This window comes from Aythya fuligula, chromosome Z (assembly GCF_009819795.1).
Source record: "Aythya fuligula isolate bAytFul2 chromosome Z, bAytFul2.pri, whole genome shotgun sequence".
Taxonomy (NCBI): Eukaryota; Metazoa; Chordata; class Aves; order Anseriformes; family Anatidae; genus Aythya; species Aythya fuligula.
Genome location: NC_045593.1, coordinates 23167446 through 23191436, shown reverse-complemented (window position 1 = coordinate 23191436; position 23991 = coordinate 23167446). Strand labels below are relative to the sequence as shown.

Sequence of the window (23991 nt, the reverse complement as noted above, 5' to 3'; positions counted from 1 at the left end):
GTGAAGAATGAGAAAAGCCACTAAAAGTAATAACTTTGAAGAATGGCATTTTTGAGAGAATACAGAAACATTTTACACTATCATTTTTCAGTAATGAATCTTAAAATTATAAACCAATCTATTTGACAGATATAATTAAAAACAAACAACACAGACCGTTAAAGAGTATCTTTTATGTTAAGCAGTGATTTAAGGTCATATTTATTTGATGTACAGCTTCTGAAAATTATACTTTTATTGGTATCTTTGTACAGTCAGTGGTGATTTGCCTTTTAGCTACCCCAATATAATAAGTGAAGTAACTTACCATTCTTGCTGACATCCAGTTCCCTGAGATTAATGAGATTTGCAATGGATGCTGGCAATGCGGTTAGATCATTGTCTGGCAAACTCAACTTGTGCAGCGACTGACAGTTAAAAAGTTGCTATTGAAACAAAGAAAAAAGTGAAGAGCAACTTTCTCTTAGTTTCTTCTATATAGCTTTTGTTTTTAATCCTTTTCAACTTCTGACCTCACAGCTTGAAGGCCAGACAATTCAGAGTCCTTGACTACAGGCACTTTAACTATTTTTTCCCCAAACTTGACCAAGTTTAAAATGCTTAGGAAAGCAGAAAAAGTACAAACAGCCACAGCAAGCTGATAGCTGTGCTTAGTACTTCCTACAAATTCCTTCCAGTGTCTCAAATTGTGACCTTATACATAGTCCTGAAAACTTCGCAAAATGTTTTCCATGATAAGCGTGCCATGTGGTACCCCAGAGTTTCTTCAAAACAAATAAAAAATGAACAAATCCATTTTTAAGTCTGAGACACAGCATTTGTGTAGGAATTAATCTTCTCTAAAATAACTTCACATTTTAATCCATTTTACGTTATAATAAGTTTTATTTCCCTTCCATAATTTCTAGCTCAAGTATTCCAAAAGCTAACAAAACAATGAGAACTAATGAAAGTTTGATCTAAGGAAAATCTGTGTAATAACTTCTGCATCTAGTTATTATAATTAACATCTAATATTAGCTCAGAGTCAGAGCCCTTCCTATATGAAAGGTACCTTCACATTCTTATCCAGAAGCTTTGCAATTTGACAAAATATGACAGTAGTAGTGGCACAGAAGAGAAAACCTTAAAACTCATCCCTAAAAACAGTAATCTGGACTCCTGCAATCATAAATTTTCCTAATTAGTCTGGTGAAAAGGAACTGCAAGATCCCTAAGGAAAGAAAATACAAAGAGTGGGAGAATTCTGCAGGATAACTTTGTAGCTGTTCCTTCTGTTTTTGTATTTTAATGTTTGCAGATTCAGTAATTAAGTAGATCACCATTACTGGTAGTAAGCACCAGAAATCATATTATTAGAGTCTCTTTTACTACAGAACTCCAGCTTCTTCCAGCAAAGTGGGTGCTACAGTTTGAGCTTTTCATCTCAAATGTACACTGTATAACTTGGAATAGACAGTGCATCTTTTCAGACATTACTTGGCCACACACGACGAAAGCATTTCAAATACCCAGTTACTTTTGGAACTGATACTAAATACCAGTATTTCAGGTAAAGCAAAATCCTTCTCTACCACCTTTCTCCTCCTTTCTCAATGTACTTTGCTCATACTGTACCCTCAGCTCAATTAGGTCAACTTAATTGAGAAGCCCCACTGCAAGAACCAGTTTTTGAAGTACACCGGAAGTACTTGAAGTACACTGGACTGAGGATGATTTAAAAAAAAAAAAAAATCAACAAAACAAGAACAATTGACAGATCACTTTGGGTATCAGGTTGACAACAGAGACCAAAAACAGTTCTGCCATAACATACAAAGGGCAGCAAACCGTAAAACTGGAAAAAAACACAGCACCAGGGACAAACGGAAAGGGAAGAGTGGGAATTTCTTAACCAGGCTTCAGAAAGCTAGACAGCCTAACATGTACTGCACCCTTTTTCCGAGAGGATGTCTTAATTAGAAGCCTGTTTCAGAATTGAAACACTAAAACTTAGGTTAGGGAAAAGGTATACAAAGCTTGAAACTCTGGCTCCAGATCTATTAGGATTATTTCAAATTTTAGTGGTCTTCCCTTACCAACCTTCTACAGATAGTTTTAAGATTAAAATCTCTATAAAATAATTAAATTAAATTTTAATATGTCTTTACTACTCCCTCATCTCTTGGCTTGTTTCTTTTACAGTATTTGAATTTGCATTTTCTTTTGAAAATTTGAAAGGTAGCAAAAAAAAAAAAAAAAAAAAAAAAAAGCAACCAGAATGACATAAAAGCTGAAAAGAATGCTTAATTTATCAAAGTTAAGACCACAAAAATAGCCAAAATTACGACTCTTCTGGTCTAGAACTCCAACATGAACTCCTTTTGTCCCTACAGTACAGTCCCTCTTCTTCTTTTAAGACTACAAAAAGAATATTTATTTATTATAGAGAATTATCCATTTGGGAAGATGTTTCCTTAATTGAAATCTTAAGATTTCAAAAATAAATCAGAAATTTAATGCACAAAAAGATCTCAGAAGACTTTTTTTTTCCATTAAGGAAGGTATTTTATTCTATTTTTTAAGCATTTAATTTTACTCTTTTAATATAGAAAACTAAAAGACGAGATGGAAGTTCTAAAATCAATTGAACGAGTCTAAAGGCTGATAAAAGGCCCTCAAAAGCAAATTTAAAATCTACCATGCCTAAGTCTATAATAAAGGAACACTTTTATTGGAATAAAACAGTAGAAGCTCTAAACTAAGTTCGCTTCACTGGAATCCAGGGCTTTTGATGAACAGCAAACTTACTATCCTGAAACTGCTTTATATCCTTATTATTTTCATCTATTTTCCACAAGATCCAAATCAGCAAAGCCTCATGTGGTTCTGACAAGCATTCAAAAAAATGAACAGAGCATTCCACAATCATCCTGTGCGACAGTGAAGATTTACACACAGTTGGGACAAAACAATTTTAAATATTTAGTACTTAATCTGACTTCACCAAGATAGGATATAGTAATGGAAATAAATCTGTTGCAATGACCACTTTGTACTTATTGAAAGTCTCACTGGAACTAAATCTCACTCCTTCCTCTAGTGTTCTGTTCATTCTGCACACATTTTGTCTTCTGATTTCAGAACTAGCAATGAATATTAATTTCTATAAAAAAGATGTGATCAAAGTGGCATTTCAGCTCTCCAGTGTTTGCGCTTAAGTAATCTGAGATACTTCACAAAGTTTCTCCAGTGAAAGAAAAAAGCAAGGACTTCAAGTGAATACTTCGGACTGTAGCTGTCTTTTGTGGGCACAGAGATCTGAATAAAACATTAATCTTGCTTCTTCTAATCTTCGTGTATTATCAGAGATTCAAAATAATGCAGCAATTTGTTGAATAGTGCTAGTCAGTTTAAACAGACACCGCCACAGAAATAAATTAGCCTGCCTCTTCTGCTTTGCACCAGCTAGCTTCTCCTCTTGGGCTGGATCACTTGTTTAAGCAGTTTCACCCCAAGGCAGCACAGGGAACTGGTCCAGCTGAAGTACATAAATATTCTTTCTACCAAGACTGCCTGTTCCAGGACCAAACTTTGTTTAAAAGCATTTGGCAAACTGCAGCCTACAAGATGAAGTGGGAAGCTAAACACTACCAGCAACTATGAAGCAACAGAATTAATAGATGTAACAAAAAGGAAAACTGTGCAACCTACCTTTGGAAGCTCTTCAATCTGATTAGCGTCTAAGTAGAGTTCTTCCAAGGTCTTTTCAAAAGTAAAAATCTCTTTAGGCACCTGTTCCAGGCTGCAGTGAGAATAATCAAGTGTGGTAACTGTTTCCTCCTCTCCGCGCAGGCAGCGGCATGGCACCAGCCGCACAAACAGATTCCGCTTCGTTGTCATTTTCAGGCACTGCAAGACAGAAAATCGGTACACTGAGGAAAAACAACCAGACAACTACAGGAACTTAAATGGACAGCTTCTCAAACTTCTCCTGGCTGCTAAATAGTTCAAGAAAGAAGTAGAAGTGTATACGTACGTGTGCCTATAGGTACAGGAGGGTAGGGAGAACGTCTTTGTTTTCTTCTAAACTGAACAGAACACAACGGCATTAAATATGGTTGAAACGCCTACAGACACCAGTGGATGAAGCCAAAATTTAGCCTGGAACTTGTCAACTGCCAACATAGCCCAACATCACACAGAAGCAGAGAATTTTGAAGCAGCACTTCTTAAATGTCAATCATGTTTTTACAGCCTTGGTTAATATAATTAAATCAACCGTTTATTGAGAATTAAAATTTAGCTATAGAAAAGCTACACTTTTTTTTGTGTACCTTAATTTCAAATCCTTCATTTAAAGGCAGAATTTTACTCAAGTAGCCAGCATGGTTTCCACCAAATGTTCTGCCTATTTATTTAAAAGAAAAGGTTTCTAAGTACCCAGATAAAGCACTTCCTTCAATTTTTTGCAATTTCAGTCAGTATGGAAAACTTCAACTCATCTTGCTGTGCATGCTGGAACTAACAAAACTCATTTTGCTATGGAAACCTGTCGTTTTCCCTCTAACTCACCCCATTGCTAGAACAGTCTCTCTATTCTCCATGGCTTCTACATATTCCTACTCAGCAGGAGATGGCAAATCTAAATTGTACAAATTGGCTAGCTGATTAGTGACTGTGTACACTCGCCAAGTTCTGCCTCTTTTCTCCTCAGCAGGAGCATAAGTTTAGGTTTCTTTCCTCTAATTAGCAAACAATTTTCACAAAATTCAGAAGAAATCTTCAAAATGTCACCTCACTTTCAGGTTTGGCTGAAATCAAATGACAGACTCGGTTTTTCAGGAAGGACCAACATGTACAGACTGACAGACATGATGGTGTAAGCTTCATTTCCTCAGGAAATTGGTCTAAAAATATATAATTTTCCAAAACAGAGATGAAAAGTTGTTTTCTCAAACTGCCAACACCCCAAATTAAAATATGGCTTTTTTTTTTTTTTTTCATTTAAGCTCCATTTTTTGGAACTGCAGAAATTACTTTTCATGTTCTAGGCTAGTGACAGAAAGCTTTCTTCTCCAAATGCAAAAAAAGTCTTTCAGACACATCTAGCAGACTGCACTTTAACGTACAGACAGTTTGGTTAGCCAACAGTAATACAGGAATACAGTAAAATATCCTGGCCACTGTGCAGGATGAAGTCAGAGACTACAGAACCTCTGGTCTTGCTAAAACAAGAAAAAGGTAATGCATTTAGGTTTTCCTATGAGCAGCCAGCTTGCCAAATACTTCAGCTTAATTTATATGACAACAGAGTGGGGGGGCTGCTGCATTTTGGTATTTTCTCTAAATATAAGTGCAGCTCACCACTCAGGCTGGATACAGACAGATGATGGTACCATCCATTAGAAGGATAGAAGAAAACTCTTGATCAGATGGTGGGAAGTCAAGACTTCCCCTTTTTTAACAATACTTCAAGGTTGCTAGGATTGTGTTACACTGTTGATCGTGCAGTGAAAGACTTGACACCCCATAAAACCCCATCCCCGCTGTTTAAAGAAAAAGGTTTAAAAATAGAAATATGTAGCGGCGTTCCAGTGCAAATAGCTCAGAGGCTGCAGATTCACTGCTGGGGATTCCCACAGAAGGCGAGTCAGCAAGGGGAACAGCGTAACCTCCTCCTGCTTCTCCCACAGGAACGGGCTTCAGCACGGCACAGCCCCATGCCAAAGGCACTGCCAGGGCGGATGTGCTCAGCAGGACAGAGCTACCCCTGCGCCTTCCTTTTCCAGGGCTCTGAGGCTGCAAATGTGGACATGAGAGGAAACCCACTGCCAACATTCACAAACAGAAAAGCCTTTAACTGAAAAAGAAACACCATCTCACTTCGGTCTGTATTATTTCAGAGATACACTGAGCTGTGGAAAAATTTCAGCAAGAAGCAGCCTCTTCAAAGAGGAGTACCAATAGAAGAGCACGTGCCTTGCAAACAGCAAGACCTGGAGCAGAGACTGTACCAGCAAGCTGGTTACCAGAAGTCTGGCAAGGAAAGGCACACCCACATCAAACTAGCTAGAGCCATCAGTAACTTTGCTTCATACAGTCACTTCAACTGCTGAAAATTTGGTGTACAGAGCAAGAGTTAACTACATGGTTCATATAAACATAGATATTTAAATAAACTTAGATCCATAGATACTTTTTTTTTTTTTCAATTAAACTTCTATGTTAGCAGCCAACAGAGGGAAAAATTAGGGTCTTGGTACAGTTATTTTACTTCGTGAGGGAGTAGGAGGAAAAAGACACCACTCTATAATCAGAATAGATAGGAAACAAGTTCCACAATAACTACACAAACCAGGACAAAGAAAAATGTTATCTGTTTACCCGCCTATATCCTGATGGTAATGATGACTGTGCAGACAGGTTTTCCTCTAGGGTTTCAGCGGTGGCAAAGACTAATTATTCCATCAAGTCTCAAATTTGTGAGACAAATCAAGCATTTTATGATACATGAGAAAAAGAAATGGGAGTGCCTAACCAGTATGGTCAGAACCAGAGGGAGTAAGAGAACAAAGATGTTTTGCTGTGATGTGTAATGCCACAACTTATTTACTATCACCCATACTAAAGCTTCATCTCATTTTTTCTACTTTATATCTGTTTATCTAGATAGATATCAGTTCATATACTCTATCCAGTTTGAGACTGTGGCCACTTTCAAGGTGCAGGAGAAAGAAGCAAGGCTAAACAGATAAATCAAAGGGTGATTGGTGTCATTTAAAAATACATTTTTATTTTTTTTTTTTAAATCAACTCTCTAACCTTAAAATTGAAGGTTCTCTGCATTCAGAAACAAACATGTTGCCCCTCCCCCAACTGCTCAAACAACACAAGAAGCATCCATTACTGGCCTCTGATTTATTTACATCTATCAACCCTCCACTGCAACAAACAAAAATCTACTAGAAGACAAAGTTAACATTTTACTGATGTAAATGAAACACAACATAGAGACAACACATGAAACTATACTGTCTGTGCACACATATAAAGACAGTCTATATTTAAAAGCTTTGCATAGATAAAAGCTTTTACAAGGAGGAAAAGGAAAGGAAAAGAAAATCATACTTCCAACAATTACCCTAACATATACGATTATATTGCCTAACATCTCTTTTTCTACAGAACTTGCTGTACAAGGAACCATTCTGCAAAATTTTACAATGAAGTTCTTTGTTTCACTGCAATTTGTAGATTGCCTATTAAATCTATATGTAAATTCCTAGTTTTCATCTAAGTACTACATCTAAGTTTTCATCTCAGTACTTTCTCTGGGGGTTGGGGGAGGTGGGGAGGATGAGATCTTTTTTATTTCCCACAACAGTATATTCTTGGAGATATATCTTTCAAAAGAGATGTGTTTTCAAAATACAATATATACTGTATTTATTCTTACAGGATCATCACAAAAACTCTAGATATGCAAGTAAACTTGCAAGATAGCCAAGGAAGGAAAGATGTAGGAAGGAAAAAATTAGTTATAAATTTGCAGTATGTTGTTCAACGACATTTGGGAAAAAAAAAAAACAAAAAAAAAACAAAAAAAAAAACACAACAGTAGGATAGGTTACCAATAACAGCAATTCAAAAGATGTGCAGGATTTCTTTAGAAAAAAACTCAGCTTCTCAAGCAAACAGTATGAAGAAAAGAAGTATCATATACTGTAGTTCAGTTTAAAAAAATAAACTGAATGACTTGGTAGCCACGAAGACATAAAACAATCAACACTTGATCAGTTTTGCAATCTTCTTCCCCAAAAAAGTGTAACAAAGTTTGCAACATAGGTCCTTTTAGGAGGCTACTAAAATAACCCAAAACCGAAAGACAGTATTTATATCCACATCTGAATAAGCTTTGCCTGAAAATGCAAAAAAAATAAATAAAAAAATGCCACTTTTCAGTTTTGAAGCCATGCCCATGCTGCATACAAAGAACAATTCAATTTATTTACATAAATAAAACTGTAAGTTGCTGTTGTTCATCTTATTTGCCACTGAATTTTACTCATTTGTGCTCCTACTATTTTTGCATGTACTTATTGCATTAAAAAATAAAAGGAAGAAAGTTTTTCCTTTTCTAGTAGTTTACCATACTATGAAATTAATACAACTAATGTATCAAGACTTCCAATTTAAAGAGCGAAGCTGTAACTCCCCCACAGTAATGTACTTCCAGAAACTAGCTCACCTTGTTACACTTAAAGCATGCCATCACAAAAACAGAACCAAAGCAGTAAAGTCTAACAAAGACAGTAACTAGTTTCAGCTGGTTTGCCATTTTCAGAAAAGTTTGTTTTCCTTATTTTGCCTTCCCACTGTATTTGAATCAATAAAATTGTAAGAGGTGCTATCGAAACAACATTTAATTTTGTGGTGCAAAAATAAGAGCAATCAAAATAAAGTCAAATCACATCTTAATAGCATCCATCACTTAAAACCTTCTATACACTTGCAGTACATCTAAGACTTCGAAGACTGCTTGAATTAGTTTAAGTCTTATCAACCTCGTTAACTAGAGACTGAATTTCAGCAGTGACACTTGCTAATAAACAGTGAAGGAACAACTGGAGAATACTGTGTAATTAATACAACATCCAGACAAGATTACTGGAGAATCTAGGGCAAAGCAAACGCTGTAATTCTGGCAAATCTACACTGAAACAGCAGTGGGCTGAATGCATAAATGGTGAGACATCTTCATTGAACAGAATAAAACCACTGGAAGCAGAAAAGCAACACATTGGTTTGAAAGACCATGATCAATGAAAGAAAACAAGACCAACAGCAGGCTTGGATACACACTACAAACTAATAACTCAGACACTCGGGGAGCATGTCAGCCAGTGGAACATCATGCTTTCCTGGAGCTCCTCAGCAATTCCCCACACACTCCCGTCACCCGAGTGCCCGGCAGCCCAACAGCACCAGCACACCACAGGACAAGTTTGTTTAAACACATGTCTGGCTGTGTTTTGATAAACATTTTAAAACACACACACACTTATCATGTTGCTTTGAGAATTCTGAACTCGTGCTGGTTACAAATAGAATCTAAATTCACAGTAATTTTGTTCCTAATCCCTGTTAATTGGCATTAAAAGCAATAGTTTTATTGTGCCATTAGTTGCTGAAATTTCCTGTCTGATGCTAACAGGATGTGACCGCTCATGCTGTAAGCTGGTGAAAGGAGCCTCCCCCCCCAGCCTCTCTGAAGGGTGTTTACCAGTTACATCAGCAGCAGAGCTGAAAATGAAACCAGTCATCAGATGTTTATAGAGAAAGGCAAGAACAACCCGGCACAAAAATATCTGGTCAGGCTCCTTCTAGCCCACTCCATTACCTACAGATGAGCACAGAATCACGGAGCAGAGGATGTGTAAACACAGGAAAGGAAAAAACTGGGGGAGGGGAGGGCAGGCAGTGGCACGCACAGCAGCCTGATAGACTCGGGATGGCTTATCTGGCCAACTGACAGATGCCCCAACAAATTATTACTGAAACAGGATTATGAAGAAAATAATGTTGTTGTTTGTATGTTTTTTATGAATCCTGTTTACTCCACTAAACAAACAACAAAAAAACCATCACTTCTACACTAGCAAATTGGTACAAAATGAAGTTTCTGGCATTGGCAAGAAAAACATGAATTGATTTGTCTTTAGAAATGTTACAGGCTTTTCTCTTCCTAAGGCAGCAACACGCACCACAACACATGCCCAGATATAGGGCGTTTGCTTGATGTTAAAAGAGGCTCTATTGTGTCAACTCCCAGCACAACTTAAACCAAGCTCTTCCAGCCAACAAGAGCTCTAGCCCTCAAGAATTCGGGTAAACAGTAAACATATTCATACTGTAAGGAACTGGGAACATCCTCAGCTCTTACAGGAAAGCAAAGAGCCAGAGTCTGGGGAGGGGACGGTTTGGCTCGGGCATCCCCCAAAAGCATCTCTCCTCTCACAGCGGGGAGGGGACAGCGAGATTCCTGTGCAACCCACAAACCCTGACCCACACACCTGCTCCACAGCAACCCTTCTTGCTCTCTTCGTGAGAGGAAAGCATGGCTCTGGAGCCTGATGGACTCTGACAAGAAACTGAAACATCAAAAGAAAGGGTGTACTGTGAGGAGACTGCCTCTTGTTAAATGCAACTGGCATGCTCTGGTTGTGGTTTCAAAACCTCATTTGGTGACAACACCAAGTTAAGGTATTTTCACTTCCTCTTGCCTCCCATCCGTGCTATTTCTTTCCACCTCTTCTAGAAAAAACAAAACAAAACAAAAAATGTAGAGATTTTTTTTTCAAAGTCAGACTGTTTTTGTCATTTGCTTCATTGAACGAAACCAGCAAACACTCAGACAAACGACAAACCAATGAAACAAAGTGCTGCAGTAGGGGGAGAGAACAAGCAATAGCGAACAGATTTATGAAAAGGTTTTTTGGAACCATTTCACCATTTTAATGTGAAGCTATAGCCTGAGTCTCCCTGCTCCTGATATGAATACAATGTTCAACTGCATTCACGGCTGCATGTCCTCTCAAAGGCAGGGAACACCAAAAAACACATTGTACTTGCTTGCATACAGCATTCAGAGCAAATGAAATAAAAGGCATTACTCATGAAACAACAATGGTGAATGGTAACAACAGGAGGAGGAACATGATAGTAAATACAGTAATAACAACAACCACTTGTTAAATATAAAAATGAGGGATGCTTATCACTTCTTTTTTGTTGTTGTTAAAGAAAATAAGGGAACAGAGAGGGCAGAAGTCAGTTTTGTGGTTACTGTTTCAACAGCTACAAGGATACAAACAAAATCACTGATACTGTGCCTAATTTGCTGAAATACAAAAACTAGTAACAAAACTCAAAGCTTCTCTTGGAGTTAACTACTTTCAAAGTTCTCAGCGACTATAATTACTATAACCAAACCAACAACATAAATAAAAACCACACAGCATAACACAAAATATACACCCAACTCCAAGGGGCAGCACAGCAAGAATTTCAGGTAACTCCCAGGAAATCAATGCCAAGTGTGAATTCTGCAGACATTTGCTGAAATCTTCCATTTCTATTATTTTATGAAGTAAATTCTAACTAGACTTCAATTCACTGTTTTTATTTGTTTGGAACATTTATTTGTGCTGGATTATGTAAATGTAAAAAAAAATAAATAAAAAGGTATTAATATAACAAAGCAGTCAGCACTTGACCTTTTTATGTCAAAAGCCTAACAATGACAAAAACAGATCCAACTTCATAAAAATAAAACAACCTAACTATTTTTAAACAGAAAAGAAGCAAGAAAACTCTTGACAAATACTTGCATACTTCCATAATAAGAATATATTCTGCTTTAAACACAGCCTTTAACTGAGTCAGTACTCTGCTATATTCCTAGACCAATGTATCAGTAAGGCACAGGTATAAAAGAATACAGACCTATAATTTAAGGCAAGATGCATTACAGAAACAACCTTAAAAAAACAGAACAAGGAAAATTATAGGTTAAGCTTAGAGAAAAAAATAAAAAAATAAAAAAAATACCCAAACAATTGTAATTTTAACTTTTTGTATTAACACTAACTCATTAAGCAGACAAGTACATAGAATGTTTATTGCACTTGTGCCATCGAATTGCTGTCACCTGAAAAGGTATTATATCCTACACCCCAGGTAGTTTTAAGTTCTCACATATTTCATTTTGTGTTTTTGCCATGCCACCCCTAGAAACTAACTTCCATCTGAACAGTCAAACTATCCAAGCGAGTCGTTCATCTGAAGAATGGTCTCTAATTGTATACCACTAACAATGTTGCTGAAATTAGCAATAGATCCAAGCTACATTTCTGACGTTTGACTTGATTGCGTATTCTTTGGGTATTTGTAGTGTTACTAAGAACATTAAGAGGAATAAATTGATTTTAAAAACCACTTTGAGTTTCATCCGTTTCTCCTCAAATCAAAAAAGCTATACAAATTCAAGGGTATCTACTGTCGTAACCTGAACAATGAAGAGAACTTTAGCCCCTCACAGGCTTGTGAAACATTCAGTGTTTCACAAGAAACCCAAGATTTTTTAAAGCCATGATATCAATATTTCAATACTGAGGTTTGCAAATGGCTAACAAATTCCTTCACAACATGGAACAGATATGTTTGGTTCTTGAAAGCATATTCTTGTTTTTGAATGCATATTCTTGAATTTAGAACATATATATGTAGAAATACGAAATAGATTAATTTATCCCACTAGTATATTAAAAAGAACTCCATCCTCCATTTGCCACTTTCTCCCATTTTGTTTAAACACACAATGCAAATAAATGCAGCTGCTGTACAGCTATTCCAGTGCTGTAGAGCTAGTAATCACAGATACTTGGTAGAGCTAGCTGTACCAAGATATCTCAGAAGCACTTTGGTTTCAAAATCCACTAATTACTACATGAAATAACTCAATTTTCTTTCATTATTGATGTGGAGAAGATCCACAGAAACAAAGAGAACAAATTCCTGACTTTCTATACAAAGAAAACAATGAAAATTAAATACACAGAACAAACAGACTAAGAGATTGTAAGCCTGCTGGAAGAGGTATAAAACCATATTAAACCGCTTATGCTTCTGGTTTAGTCCTTTGAGAGATTATGTCTGGATCTACTGTATGAGTAAATGCTGTGTATCACATACTGTCAACATCTATTCAAGCAAAGAGGAAGAGATGCTGTCTTAATTCCTCCGTTTATAACAACAGTCGAAAGAGATGAAACAGCATATGGGAAGGAAAAGGGAAAAGGCACTGCAAGTCACTTGCCCATGGGAAGCAGCGATCCTTATGGAGTAGTAAGCACAGCTGAGGCAGCACAGCAACAGCAATTTCTTAGCTCAGCAGAGAATGCCAAAGCACAGGAAGCATACAGCACTGTAGACTACACAAAAAGCAGGAAAAAATGAGATAGAAGCATGTGCACAGTCTCCTTAAGTTATGCATTGTCTGTAGCAATGCCAGATAAAATTCAGATTTTGTATGTTTAAAATTGATGTTTCGTAGTAAGTTCCATAATTACAGGCACTGGAGTGTCAATATTTATTCCTATTTCCACGATCCGAGCAGCACTATTAATAAAATCAAAGCAGATGGAAGCTGCTGTCATACATTGGTGAAGGAAGGGGGCAGGGGAAGGGGGAAGGTTGTTTTTTGTTTGGTTGGCTTGGGGGAGGGGAAGGGCAGCACTCTGTAGACATTCATACAGAAGTTCTGAAGACAAAATATTCTGTTGGGTATTCTTTTTATTCATGAGAAATACCTGCACCTAGCCACCCTTAAAATATTAGGCAAAAATCAACTTAGTGCCATCCACATGGCATCGTTTAAAGACGAAACTGATCCTGAACACACTTCCTTTCCAGAGCTTTGAACAAAAAAAATGAACTGTATTTGACTTAATTTTAATACTCTCAAGTATAATATCTATGTAAAGAATGTTAATACACGAAGAAGAGAGAAATTATATGATACAATATTCTCCCATGCAAACCAGAAAAATGGATGGTAAGAGTCCCAACAAGTAAATGAAGCATTTTTTTTCAAGCATTGTTTATCCAAAATTTTTTGGAAAATGTGCTCATCTTTTCTAAGAACTAAATAAATTTATTTTAAAAAGCAGTATGAAATGCTAATCCTTCACAAACCAAAACATTTAATAATGGACTTTAACCTTCAAAACAGAATTACTCTCCTGCAGCTTAGCTTCCTTTATATTCTCTTTTCTATATATACACTCACACACACATACATACGCATAAGCACACAATACCTTGTAAATAAGCATAATTCGCTTGGCTCTTAAACCAATACTTGTAACAAACAAAAAATTTCATTCAGAACAAGAGCTCACGCAGAGTAAAATGCAAGTGCTTAGGAGGTGATTATTATGTTGTACGAATAAAAAACAGGATCTATGTTTTAATGTTTTGTGTAGTGTAAAAGAAAGAAAAATATGGTACTTACCACTGTGTTACTTTCTTCTCCCTGCTGCTTCTTCCCTGAGCTTTCAAAGCCAACATTCTGTTTAAAACAAAGGGATAAAAATTTTAGTCACACCTATCCATACCAGATAAGCACAAACTGATATCTCGTTGTATTGTGTATTTATTTTGCTTTCACATTTATTTTTTTTAAGTTGAATGTTTGTGAATTGTAGTTCAGAGACTACTATAGTACTATTACAGCTGTTCAGAATCTACTATAGTGCTACTAATAGTTCAGAGAACTTGAAATACTATCTCAAAACAGTAAAAATACAAACTTCTTGGGGAAAAAACTATTTTGTGCAATAGATAGAGAATATCACTGTTTTTTCTATTTTTACTTTATAGTGTTTTACTTACAAAGTTCTTCTATTTCATCTCTATCTTTAATTGCTGCATTTATTAAATTGCTTACATCAGATATCTCTTAGGCACAATTCTGAAGAAAGTTAACAAAACACATGAGGAATCAATGGAACATGAGGAATCCACACTTGTCCCACACCATTAATTTTAGATTATTTCTTCAGAAAGTTGCAACACATTTAGTAAGGCACAGCAGATAACTAATGCTATCTTCACTGAATTAGAACAATTACAAACAAAAACACATTCAGCACATTCAACTAATCATATTCAAAATTACTGGGTAGACCTCTGCAAAGAGTAAACTTGGCCTAAAAATACAGATGGAAGTAGAACATCTCTTAGAGGGATTAAATATCAGCATAGACAAACAGATCATCTAACTGAACACGTAGTCATGTATAGCTAAGGAGCTGAGTCTGGTAAAGTTTAATCTGTCAAATTTGTAGAACCTAGGAAAAGTAAAATAAAATTGCGGGGAGCACAGGTAGTAGCCTCATTTAAGGGATTCACCCATAAATGGATCTACAACTTACTTATTTCCAATAACAAGCTGAATCAGACCATTATAAAAAGCATCATAAATATGTCCCCCAAAAAAACAAAACTCTAAAACAGGTTTAAAATCAAAACTGTTCCAGGAGAAATGAAAGCTACTTTGTCTAGATTAAGAAGCAAGCAGCAGCACAATCACAGAACAATTAACTCAGAGGAAACAAGATCAACACAACAAGATTTTGCTGTAACCAGCTTTCACATGTTACTTGTCCTGTTCCTCACTCAACAGTCGCTGGTGCCATTTAGTGCATTTGTGCCACATGGATTCCAATGCACTATACTGGATAAATATTCTCAATACTTATTCTCAATTATTCTCATTTATTCTCAATAGAAGGATTACCAGGATATGTAAATAGCAAGGGACAAAAAACAATATAGGTGAAAGTAATATTTAAGCCTCAAGTCTAATGAGTTTCCTGATCAAAAAGCGTCTATCGTTTTAGCCAGCATCAGAAATATGTAATAGCTGCACTCAAGACAATTAAAAAAAAAATCAAGAAAGACAGCGGGGACCAAAACAGATTGTGAAACCTGGCATCCTAGAGGAGAGCCTATGTCAAACGGTCACAACTGCATGCTTCTCTCCTTTTCATAATGCTTTGCTCATACTGAAAAACTAATCTTTGCAAAATCTATTTAGAGGCACTGTACACAAAGCTCTCAAATGGAAGAAATGCAGGTTTGCAGTGGCTCTACTAAAATAAACAGAATTAATCCTGAGAAAACTGCAGCGCAGGCCTGGATCTGACAGTAAGACCATCAGGGGATTGTGTCTCTGAAAAGAAAAAGGCAAAATGTCCAGACTTCACAGGCAGAGCATTCAGACTAGAAAAATGATCAAAGAAATAACTTGCTCCATAATCATCACAAAAACAATAAACAAAGGGAGATTACTCTTGCATCATTTCCTGACACCTGTTAGGCTGTCTCTCTCAAAACGCCCAAGAGAATAAATTCCAGTGGTAGGGAGCCATTACCAAATCATGAAATGTTTGCGGACTTCAAAACCAAGCACAAGGAACTCATCCAATTCCAACTGTCCCAAGAAGATGTTACAGAAACTGGGATGCATGCACATGGTAGGAGGAATACACACCAAGTCGTTCTGCTTTAAAGATGAAGGAACTACATAGTGAACAACACAGCAGTTACAGAAGCAGATGAGAACAATGAACTCACTGCAAACAATGTTATCCTAACGTCACTTGAATCAAACTAAATCAGATAAACTTGTGCCTGAATCAGAAGAGAATGGCCAAGAGAGTGCTGTAACTACATCTGTAAGTGCTGTTGAGTCTCCAAAAGCAGGAACTCTCTAGGCTTTTACAGTCCAGGTCCATTTTACAGAAAAGTGCAATAAATTCCCAATGAAAACAGACATCGATATTCTGAGGAGCACAGGGTAACCACACACCAGGATCTCAACCAGTTCTCTTTCTTAGTCACTTTGCTACTTATTTTGCAGATAATGGTAAGAGTGGCTTTATGTGACTAGTGATAAATTGCCTTATCATAAAAACACCTTATGAAGTTTTATTCAACTCTCCTCTGGCATGTTTTACCAACCACAGCAGATTGATCCGTCAGGTTTCTTTAACAAAGTCACTGCATAAAAGTGCTAACACTATGCTTAATACACTTACTGGCAGAACTATCATGTTCTTCCTCTTTCTATCCTTCCTTTTGTGTAATAATTCAACCAGTACTAGAAAATGCTTGCCAGATGGGACTGCTGTTCTGCTTCAGTGCAGCTCTTCTTGCCACCACACTGTGTCCTGCATGCTGCTCTCATCACCGGTTTTAGTAAAGTGAGCCCAGCAGTTGTGTTTACGTGTTTCTTTCTTACTACAACTTTCACATAAACACATTTCACCTTAAATCCTCACTATTCCTTGAATTGCTTCAATTGCTTATTGGAAGACTTTGAATGGATATTGATGTACCCAGAACACCATGGGCAAACTTAAAACGGATCAGGACATAGGGTAATACTTCACAGTCAGCTGAATGGCAATGAATAACTCATAAGCAATTTTTACTTTCTCCCACGTGCTGGGAGGAAAGAAGAGAGGGGGAGGAGGGAGGTAATCACAATGTTACACTTTTCATCTAAGGCAGGGTGGAAAAGAAATACCTTAATTGATTGCTTCAGACACATTTCAGGCAACCTTTCAGCCCATGACAATCACCCTCCATTTAAAATAGTCAAAACAGTAAAAAAGGTGAATTATTTCTTTTAATAATACCAGAAGAGTGTCACAAAAGCAGAATTATCTATATTGTCCTTAAACATCCATTCATGTTCAGTGACAAAGACAGTATGTTCAGCTAAAAAGAATTCAGATTTATCAAGATTATCCACAGCACAGACATAAATTGAGCAGGTAAATCCACACTGACGCTAAAATCCACCTTTTAAAAATAGGAACGCTTTTAGGGCAATGACAGTAGTTACACTGTTTTACTTTGAAAAGGGAAACTTTGAACAGATACCAGGAAGATGAGGGGTTCCAAATGAGACCAAGGTAGCGCAACTCTGTGCGCAATTAGTATCACTGTCCTCAGTGAAGCAGGTTTTGCCCAAATAAAGATAACAATAACCAAATAACAAGAGAAAAAAAAATGACTGGTAACTTCCATGCTCTACCACACTAAATTACCCTATAACAGTAGCAATAATCTCGGAAATAAAGAAAAAAATCTAGATCATTTCTACAACTTGACTGCATTATGATCAAAATCACGCCAGAGAATAGTAAATTTTGATGATTATGGACTGCCTTGTGTCAGATTAAAACCAGCAGAATATTTTTAGTAAACATCAGGAGAGTGTGTAGCAATGCAGACAACTATTTCATATACACCAATAATAAAGAAGTTTTATTGCCAGTGGTTACTGGCAAGATTCTTACTCAGTCACAACTTGCTAGACTGGTGTGAAATCTGTGCCTTACAGTGAGTTAGATTTCAAAAAAGAGTAACACATGCTTTGATTGAGAAAATATAAGATAAACATAGCTGGCAAAATATTTATCTCTACACAGCATACCTTTTGACATCAAACAGACAGACATTTCACACTTGTAGCAGGAAGGTCTGCAGGCCACTTTTTTAGTTGATCTCAGACTGCTGTACTGAAGAAAAGGGAGGGGCGAGAGGAAGGGAGGATGAGGGAGACACAAAGGTCTCAGAGACCATTCTCAAGAAGAGTCTATCTTGTTTTTCCTGGAAGCAGACGTTGTCACTCTGTCTCGCTGTTTATCATTACTTGGGCGTCTGAACCGTAGCCAGGCGTTCAGAGCGAAGTAAAGAAGCAACCTCACGGAGCGGATTGTCTCTGTGACAAAAACCTAAAAAGCTGCAGGAGCTGTGCTATCTGGCTTGGGTGGCGGAGTCTGTGATGTTAATTATGATACGCTGCCTTAAGCGGCAAGAGACTGACCTGCTTAGGAATTGTAACCTCCTTGTACCAATGGTGTCACTGCTGTTGACAGCCAGAATCCTTTAACACAGGAAAGAGGACAGCTGATGGCACGTTCTCAGTGGGTACATGAAGATTCGCATTTGCTTCCAGCGTGCCCCAGAATAACCTGCATTTGGCAACACTGCTGGTGTTCTGCAGAGGACATATATTTGCAAAGTGTTCTGCCAAGGGATGTGGGGTATGCCCATCAGCAGCGATGGGATAGAAGAGGAACTGTTATAGGTCCATGACTGGCTGAATTGCTATGATTTACAATTTAATATTAGAGTTGGTTCTGCCAGGGCAACTACAGTTCTGTAAGAGGTATTTTTAATTATCTTAAAACTGGATTAAATGCCTAGCACCTAGCATAATAGAAATGTGTCCATTACAGTACCATAACAGCACTTCTAGAAAAGATGGTTAAGAAAATACATGCATACCCGCAAGTATGTGGACAAATGAGATCTGCTAAATTTTGTTGTTGATTGCTTTCTCTTAAGGAAGCTAGTCAAAGGGTTTCCAAACTGAATTCCAAAGCCAAAAAAATAAAAATAAAATTTGACCTCAACTTAAAGAAACAAACAAGCAACCCCACTATTTTCAAGTTACTTCTCAAACCGCTGTGGATATAGATGCAAAACCCCTCCTAAATTTTAAGTGTACAGTGTGGTTCTGCAACAAAATATACCTATGCAGTGTGGTTCTGCAACAAAATATACCAAAATTGCCACGAGTTCAAAGTCCCCCTTTATATAGTGCAATTAGTGATGAAATAACAAGTATTGCTGGGTTTAATCTCGGCAGCAAAGAACTGCTATAATGCACATGTATGAGATGGGAAGAGTTTTTCAGTTCTTACAACTGCAAGGAACCTTTCTTACATCAAAAATGCCTGTTTCTCAAAGCATAAGTCTCACGGGTATGCTCTGAAAAATTCCTCTATAATAAGGACGACATACAACACTGCTATTCGATATAAACAATTGCATCTATGACACCAACAAAAGGCCTAGCTGTTACAGGTAGGTAGCCATATTGTGACTTCACTACGTTTAAACTAATATTTCCCAAAACCCAAAAGAAGCAAGATACAGCACAATTTTTCAGAATTACAGAATAATGAGGCTGGACAGGCCACTTCCAGGTCATGCAGTCCAACCCACTAATGCTATCACAACAGGGCTAATTTCAGCATTAGAGCCAACATCAAAGTCAAAAGTGACTTTGAGTTAAGGTCCATGTCAATATGTAAATATTAAGATCAGCTGGCTTATTTGAAATCATTTCCAGTGGAGAAAGCTAAGATACAGTACTTTTTGTAAACAGCCTTGCCTCCATTCTAGCAAAATTATCTAGTTGATGTTATTGCTATCCAAAATACCATTTTTCAAGTCTTACGAAAGCAGCGGAATTATCATGGATTGATTCAATCATTTATGAATTCGTGATATACAGTGCTTCATCTCTCTGCAAATCCAGTACCCTTTCCTTCAATGAAAAGGATATCAGGAACATCCCTTCACAGAACCAGGATGTTTTATATCACTGGACAGAAAATAAATTAGAGAAATCACTACTTAATTGGAAATTATTACTACTTTACTGGAACAGACAAATACATTCACCAAAAGAGACAGTATTCACAGACTTGTGAATTATTACTTTCTGTAAACCAAGGTTGCTCTTCACTAAATCTGAGGAGGATTAAATTACTCCAATACACTGTCAGCAATTCTGCTTAGGCTTTACTGATGTTTACTCGTTTTGTTACTGTTATATTATCACATTAGCTCAAATAACCAGAGACAAGGCCAGGAATTAAGAATTCGAAAACAGAGACACAAGGCTGTGATTTTACATTCAGAACTTCATACTAATGATTTTTAGCAAGGTTTTAAAACAAACTATCTGGAATATTAATATGCCTAACATCCTTTAACACTGTATTAATTTAATATAGACCTTTTTACACAAAATAAACAGGTTTACCAATCTATTTTCACATCAATTTATTACTTGTCTTTGTAATACACAATATAGTAGTATCTGAACTTTAAAAAAAAAAAAAAAAAAGAAATAAAGAAAAAGAAAACCGAGAAACAAACCGAGCACAACAGAAAACCATGGGAGGCCATCAATCAAGATGACAAAGCTTTTGGGACCTTGGTCTCACAGGCCCTGCCTAGTGACCACCAAACTAGCAGGTCTCAGAATAGCTACAGTTGCATCCCATGCACCGTAAGAATTCTTTATCAAGTCACTTTTGTAAGGGACTTTTGAGCTAGCTCCCTGACTGGACGTGAGTAACTGCATGCTACACCAGCTAGCCTAGTTAAACCTTGAGAACTCATACTGCTAATGATAACACAAAGAATCCAACTCAACTCAGTCCAGGTACTAAAAAACAAAACAAAACAAAACAAAAAAAAAATACACACACACACAAAAAAAACACATTCCCTGTAAGTTATTACTCCAACCCAAGCATCAACCATTTCAAATATTTCCACTGCAGCTACACAAATGCCAACAACTTCAGAGGACTGGATGTACCTACTTCACATCAGGAGGCCAATTAGCAGCACAAAATTGGGCAAGAGCACTCTGGATAACAAGAGGGGTCACAAATCCATGAGAAAACTGTTTAGACCTGGTGCCCTCACCCTTCACACCTATGTCACCCCCATCCTTTTCACCTTTCTCCCCCTCTCATTCTCAAGTTTCCCATCTGCAAACGCAGCCTAGACAGTGACAGATACAGATGGTCAAATTGATGATGAAAGAAGGAAGTAAAAAAATTAGGAAACAAATGACTAAGGGAATAGGAATACTTAAGAGATGGAATGTACCTATTTTATAAATATTAATTAATACAAATATTAATTAAATCTTTAGCAAGATTTGTTATTAAAAATGCGAAGCAGTCACCAAGCCACAGTAAACTCCACAAGAACACGTAGCACTCTAAACCATTTCATCTACATTTATTTGCTAATTTGTATGACGTTATTACCGTGACCCTGGCTCTTTTTCACCCACTGCCCTTTATCACACAACCCCTCTTCCCTCTTCTACTTCCCACCACCCACATACTGTTTACATTTTTTACATTCAGCATTATTAAATACCGAAATACTTTGGGGAGGGACATATCTAAGTTTATTTGCACAGTACTTAAGAAACAGGGCGCCGTGTTTTATAGGGAGCATGGGCGTGTGTGAAGTCCTGGTGGCACCCAACACCCACACCTCTGTGAGCAAGGAGTAACCGTCTGGGTATTGCATCAAGCAGATGCTGACTCACTAATATCGATAACCTGCTGGCTGCTTTGCATGAGTAAGATGGAAGTAATCTAGATACAGAAGCAAATATGACTACCAAGCATGAAAGAAGGAAGAACTGGGGAATTAGAACCTTTGGAAAAGACTTTGTGCTCTTTATTTAACTGTACACTGAACTTTCCAACAGCAACTAGTGAAGCAATCGAACAAGCCCTTGGATGAGTCATCCATCTGAATGACCAAAAGACTATCACAGAGTGAGCACTACTGCCCTAGAAGTTGGATCACCTAGATTGAAGTGCTCTTAAGTGCAAGTTTCCAGCACCCCAGATGAATAACCTGCTTATATCCCATTAATCAGAGCTATAAAGGTGGAGCAGATCCCTCCGTTTTAGACCTATAACCGGAGTGCATCTGTTTGAGTACCTCCTGCATCAGGTGGGTACCTTGCCTTTTATGCCACAGCTTAGACAGAAAATTGGATCCTAGAGCTCTTCCAGCTTATTAAAATACAGAAGACTGTGGACAGGTGCAGCAGCAGCAGAAACAGACACAGAATTCAGACTGCAAATTTTACAGACTGTGAATGATAGTGACACATTAAACACATGGATTTGTCTTGTGCCTGTGGCCTTTTATTGCTACTGCCAGCCAGGAAATGGTGCAACAGTTTGAGCTGCTGTTAACTGAACACTCCGGGGCTTTATATTTAAATAGTTTGAGGTACTATTACCTGAACACTCCAAGGCTTTTTAAACTTATCAAATTGTGCATAAAATACACTGGACTAAATTGTTAGAAGCAAAAGTCACCTAGTAGTTGTCTGAAATGAGGTTAGAAAATAGGTATTAGGAACTTGAATCATTTACTCCCCTATATGTAGCATTTCCCTTATTTCAGAAACACAATTTTATAGCATAACAGAGATTTCAAATTAAAATTCTTTAAATAATAGAAAGTATCAGCAAGCAGTTGCTATAATTGTATCCTTAATAATAGCTCTCACTCTACCAGCCAAGCCATTGTTAGGGTATGTAAATTCCTGAGTTCCCTTTCCTTCCAGGGCAGAGGTGAGTGGTGCTAGCTGAGTAACACTGAAATCTATTTTTAGATGTCATTTCCCCCCACCACACACACACGTAAAGGCATAACTTTCCAATTAACAATTGCTATTATGAACCTTTTACTTCCTTGTACATTTATTTTGTTCCTCACTATTTTGCAAAGTTCATTTAGGAGACATCATTGACCGGTTTGATTATAGATACAAATAGCAAACTAAAATATTGCTTGCAAAATTGCTTAGCATGCTAAGATGGAAATTAACTTCAACTGTGCCTCAAATACACAAAATGATACAAAAATATTAGGCTGTTATTGTTTGTTTGGGTGAGTTAAAGAAAAGAACTGTCAAGATACTCCCTACAGCTTCAACCATCAATTACTGGGCACATCAATTCACTGATGTAATAATGCATCAGCAACTCATCCCATACCCACATTATGAAGATACACTATTGAACGTGTTATCCATAAACAATAACAAAGGAAAAAAACAGGAAGAATAAAATACTTCTGTATTCAAAACAGAAATTAGATAGTAGAGCAGGAACAAAGCAGAATCACAGAAAGATTAATTTTTAAAAAAATGCACTTAAGTGGGGAATTAAGACTTTTTAAGTTGTGAACAATTGAACAGGTGTCTTCCTGGAAGCTGAAGTTTCCTGTTTGAACTGGCATTAAATTCATAACTAACCACAACAGCTTCTGATCATGAATAACCATACACAACATCATACCAAAATGTATTTTTACTCTCTTACACTTCACACAGGCATGTGCCATCTGCCACTGAGGTATGATCTGTTTTTCTGTGACATTATCACATTACCCTTGAAGAGACTAATGCTGCCGCTTAATCTCATGGTTTGAGCCAATTTATACACGCTAAGCTTTGGCTTGTTGTCCGATCTCCTCAATACCTGCCTGAGAATCAATGATGAAGAGCCCAGATTGTCACTTTTTACCATACAATGTGAAGGCACCCTCATTACAAAGAGGGTTACAATTCACAGTTGGGTAAAAACTACTCTAGAAGAGATTGGTTTTATGCATGGAATGGAACCATAAAATCCTATCCTAACACACAGAAACAAACCAGGACCACAAGCCACCTGAACTAAAAGACAAACAGTTCATTAAGGTAATAAAGATGTCTATCATTTGAAATGACGTGGCTAC

The 23991-nt window shown here is 37.1% G+C and overlaps 1 protein-coding gene and 1 long non-coding RNA gene across 4 annotated transcripts in view; both read right to left on the bottom strand.

The window, feature by feature from the left end:
* Positions 1-14081, bottom strand: part of ERBIN (erbb2 interacting protein) — a 77687-nt gene extending 63606 nt beyond the window's left edge. For both annotated transcript variants that reach the window (XM_032205314.1, XM_032205315.1), the window contains exons 1-3: positions 14057-14081; positions 3694-3891; positions 308-425 (exon numbers count right to left, since the gene is read on the bottom strand). In XM_032205314.1, the coding sequence (XP_032061205.1) occupies positions 308-425; positions 3694-3882 (307 nt within the window). In that variant the 5' untranslated portion in view covers positions 3883-3891; positions 14057-14081. The remainder of the gene's footprint in view (positions 1-307; positions 426-3693; positions 3892-14056) is intronic.
* Positions 14082-14083: 2 nt separating this feature from the next.
* LOC116500379 overlaps positions 14084-23991 on the bottom strand; it is a 42431-nt gene continuing 32523 nt past the window's right edge. For both annotated transcript variants that reach the window (XR_004254303.1, XR_004254304.1), the window contains exon 3: positions 14084-14113. This is a non-coding gene — a long non-coding RNA (uncharacterized LOC116500379). The remainder of the gene's footprint in view (positions 14114-23991) is intronic.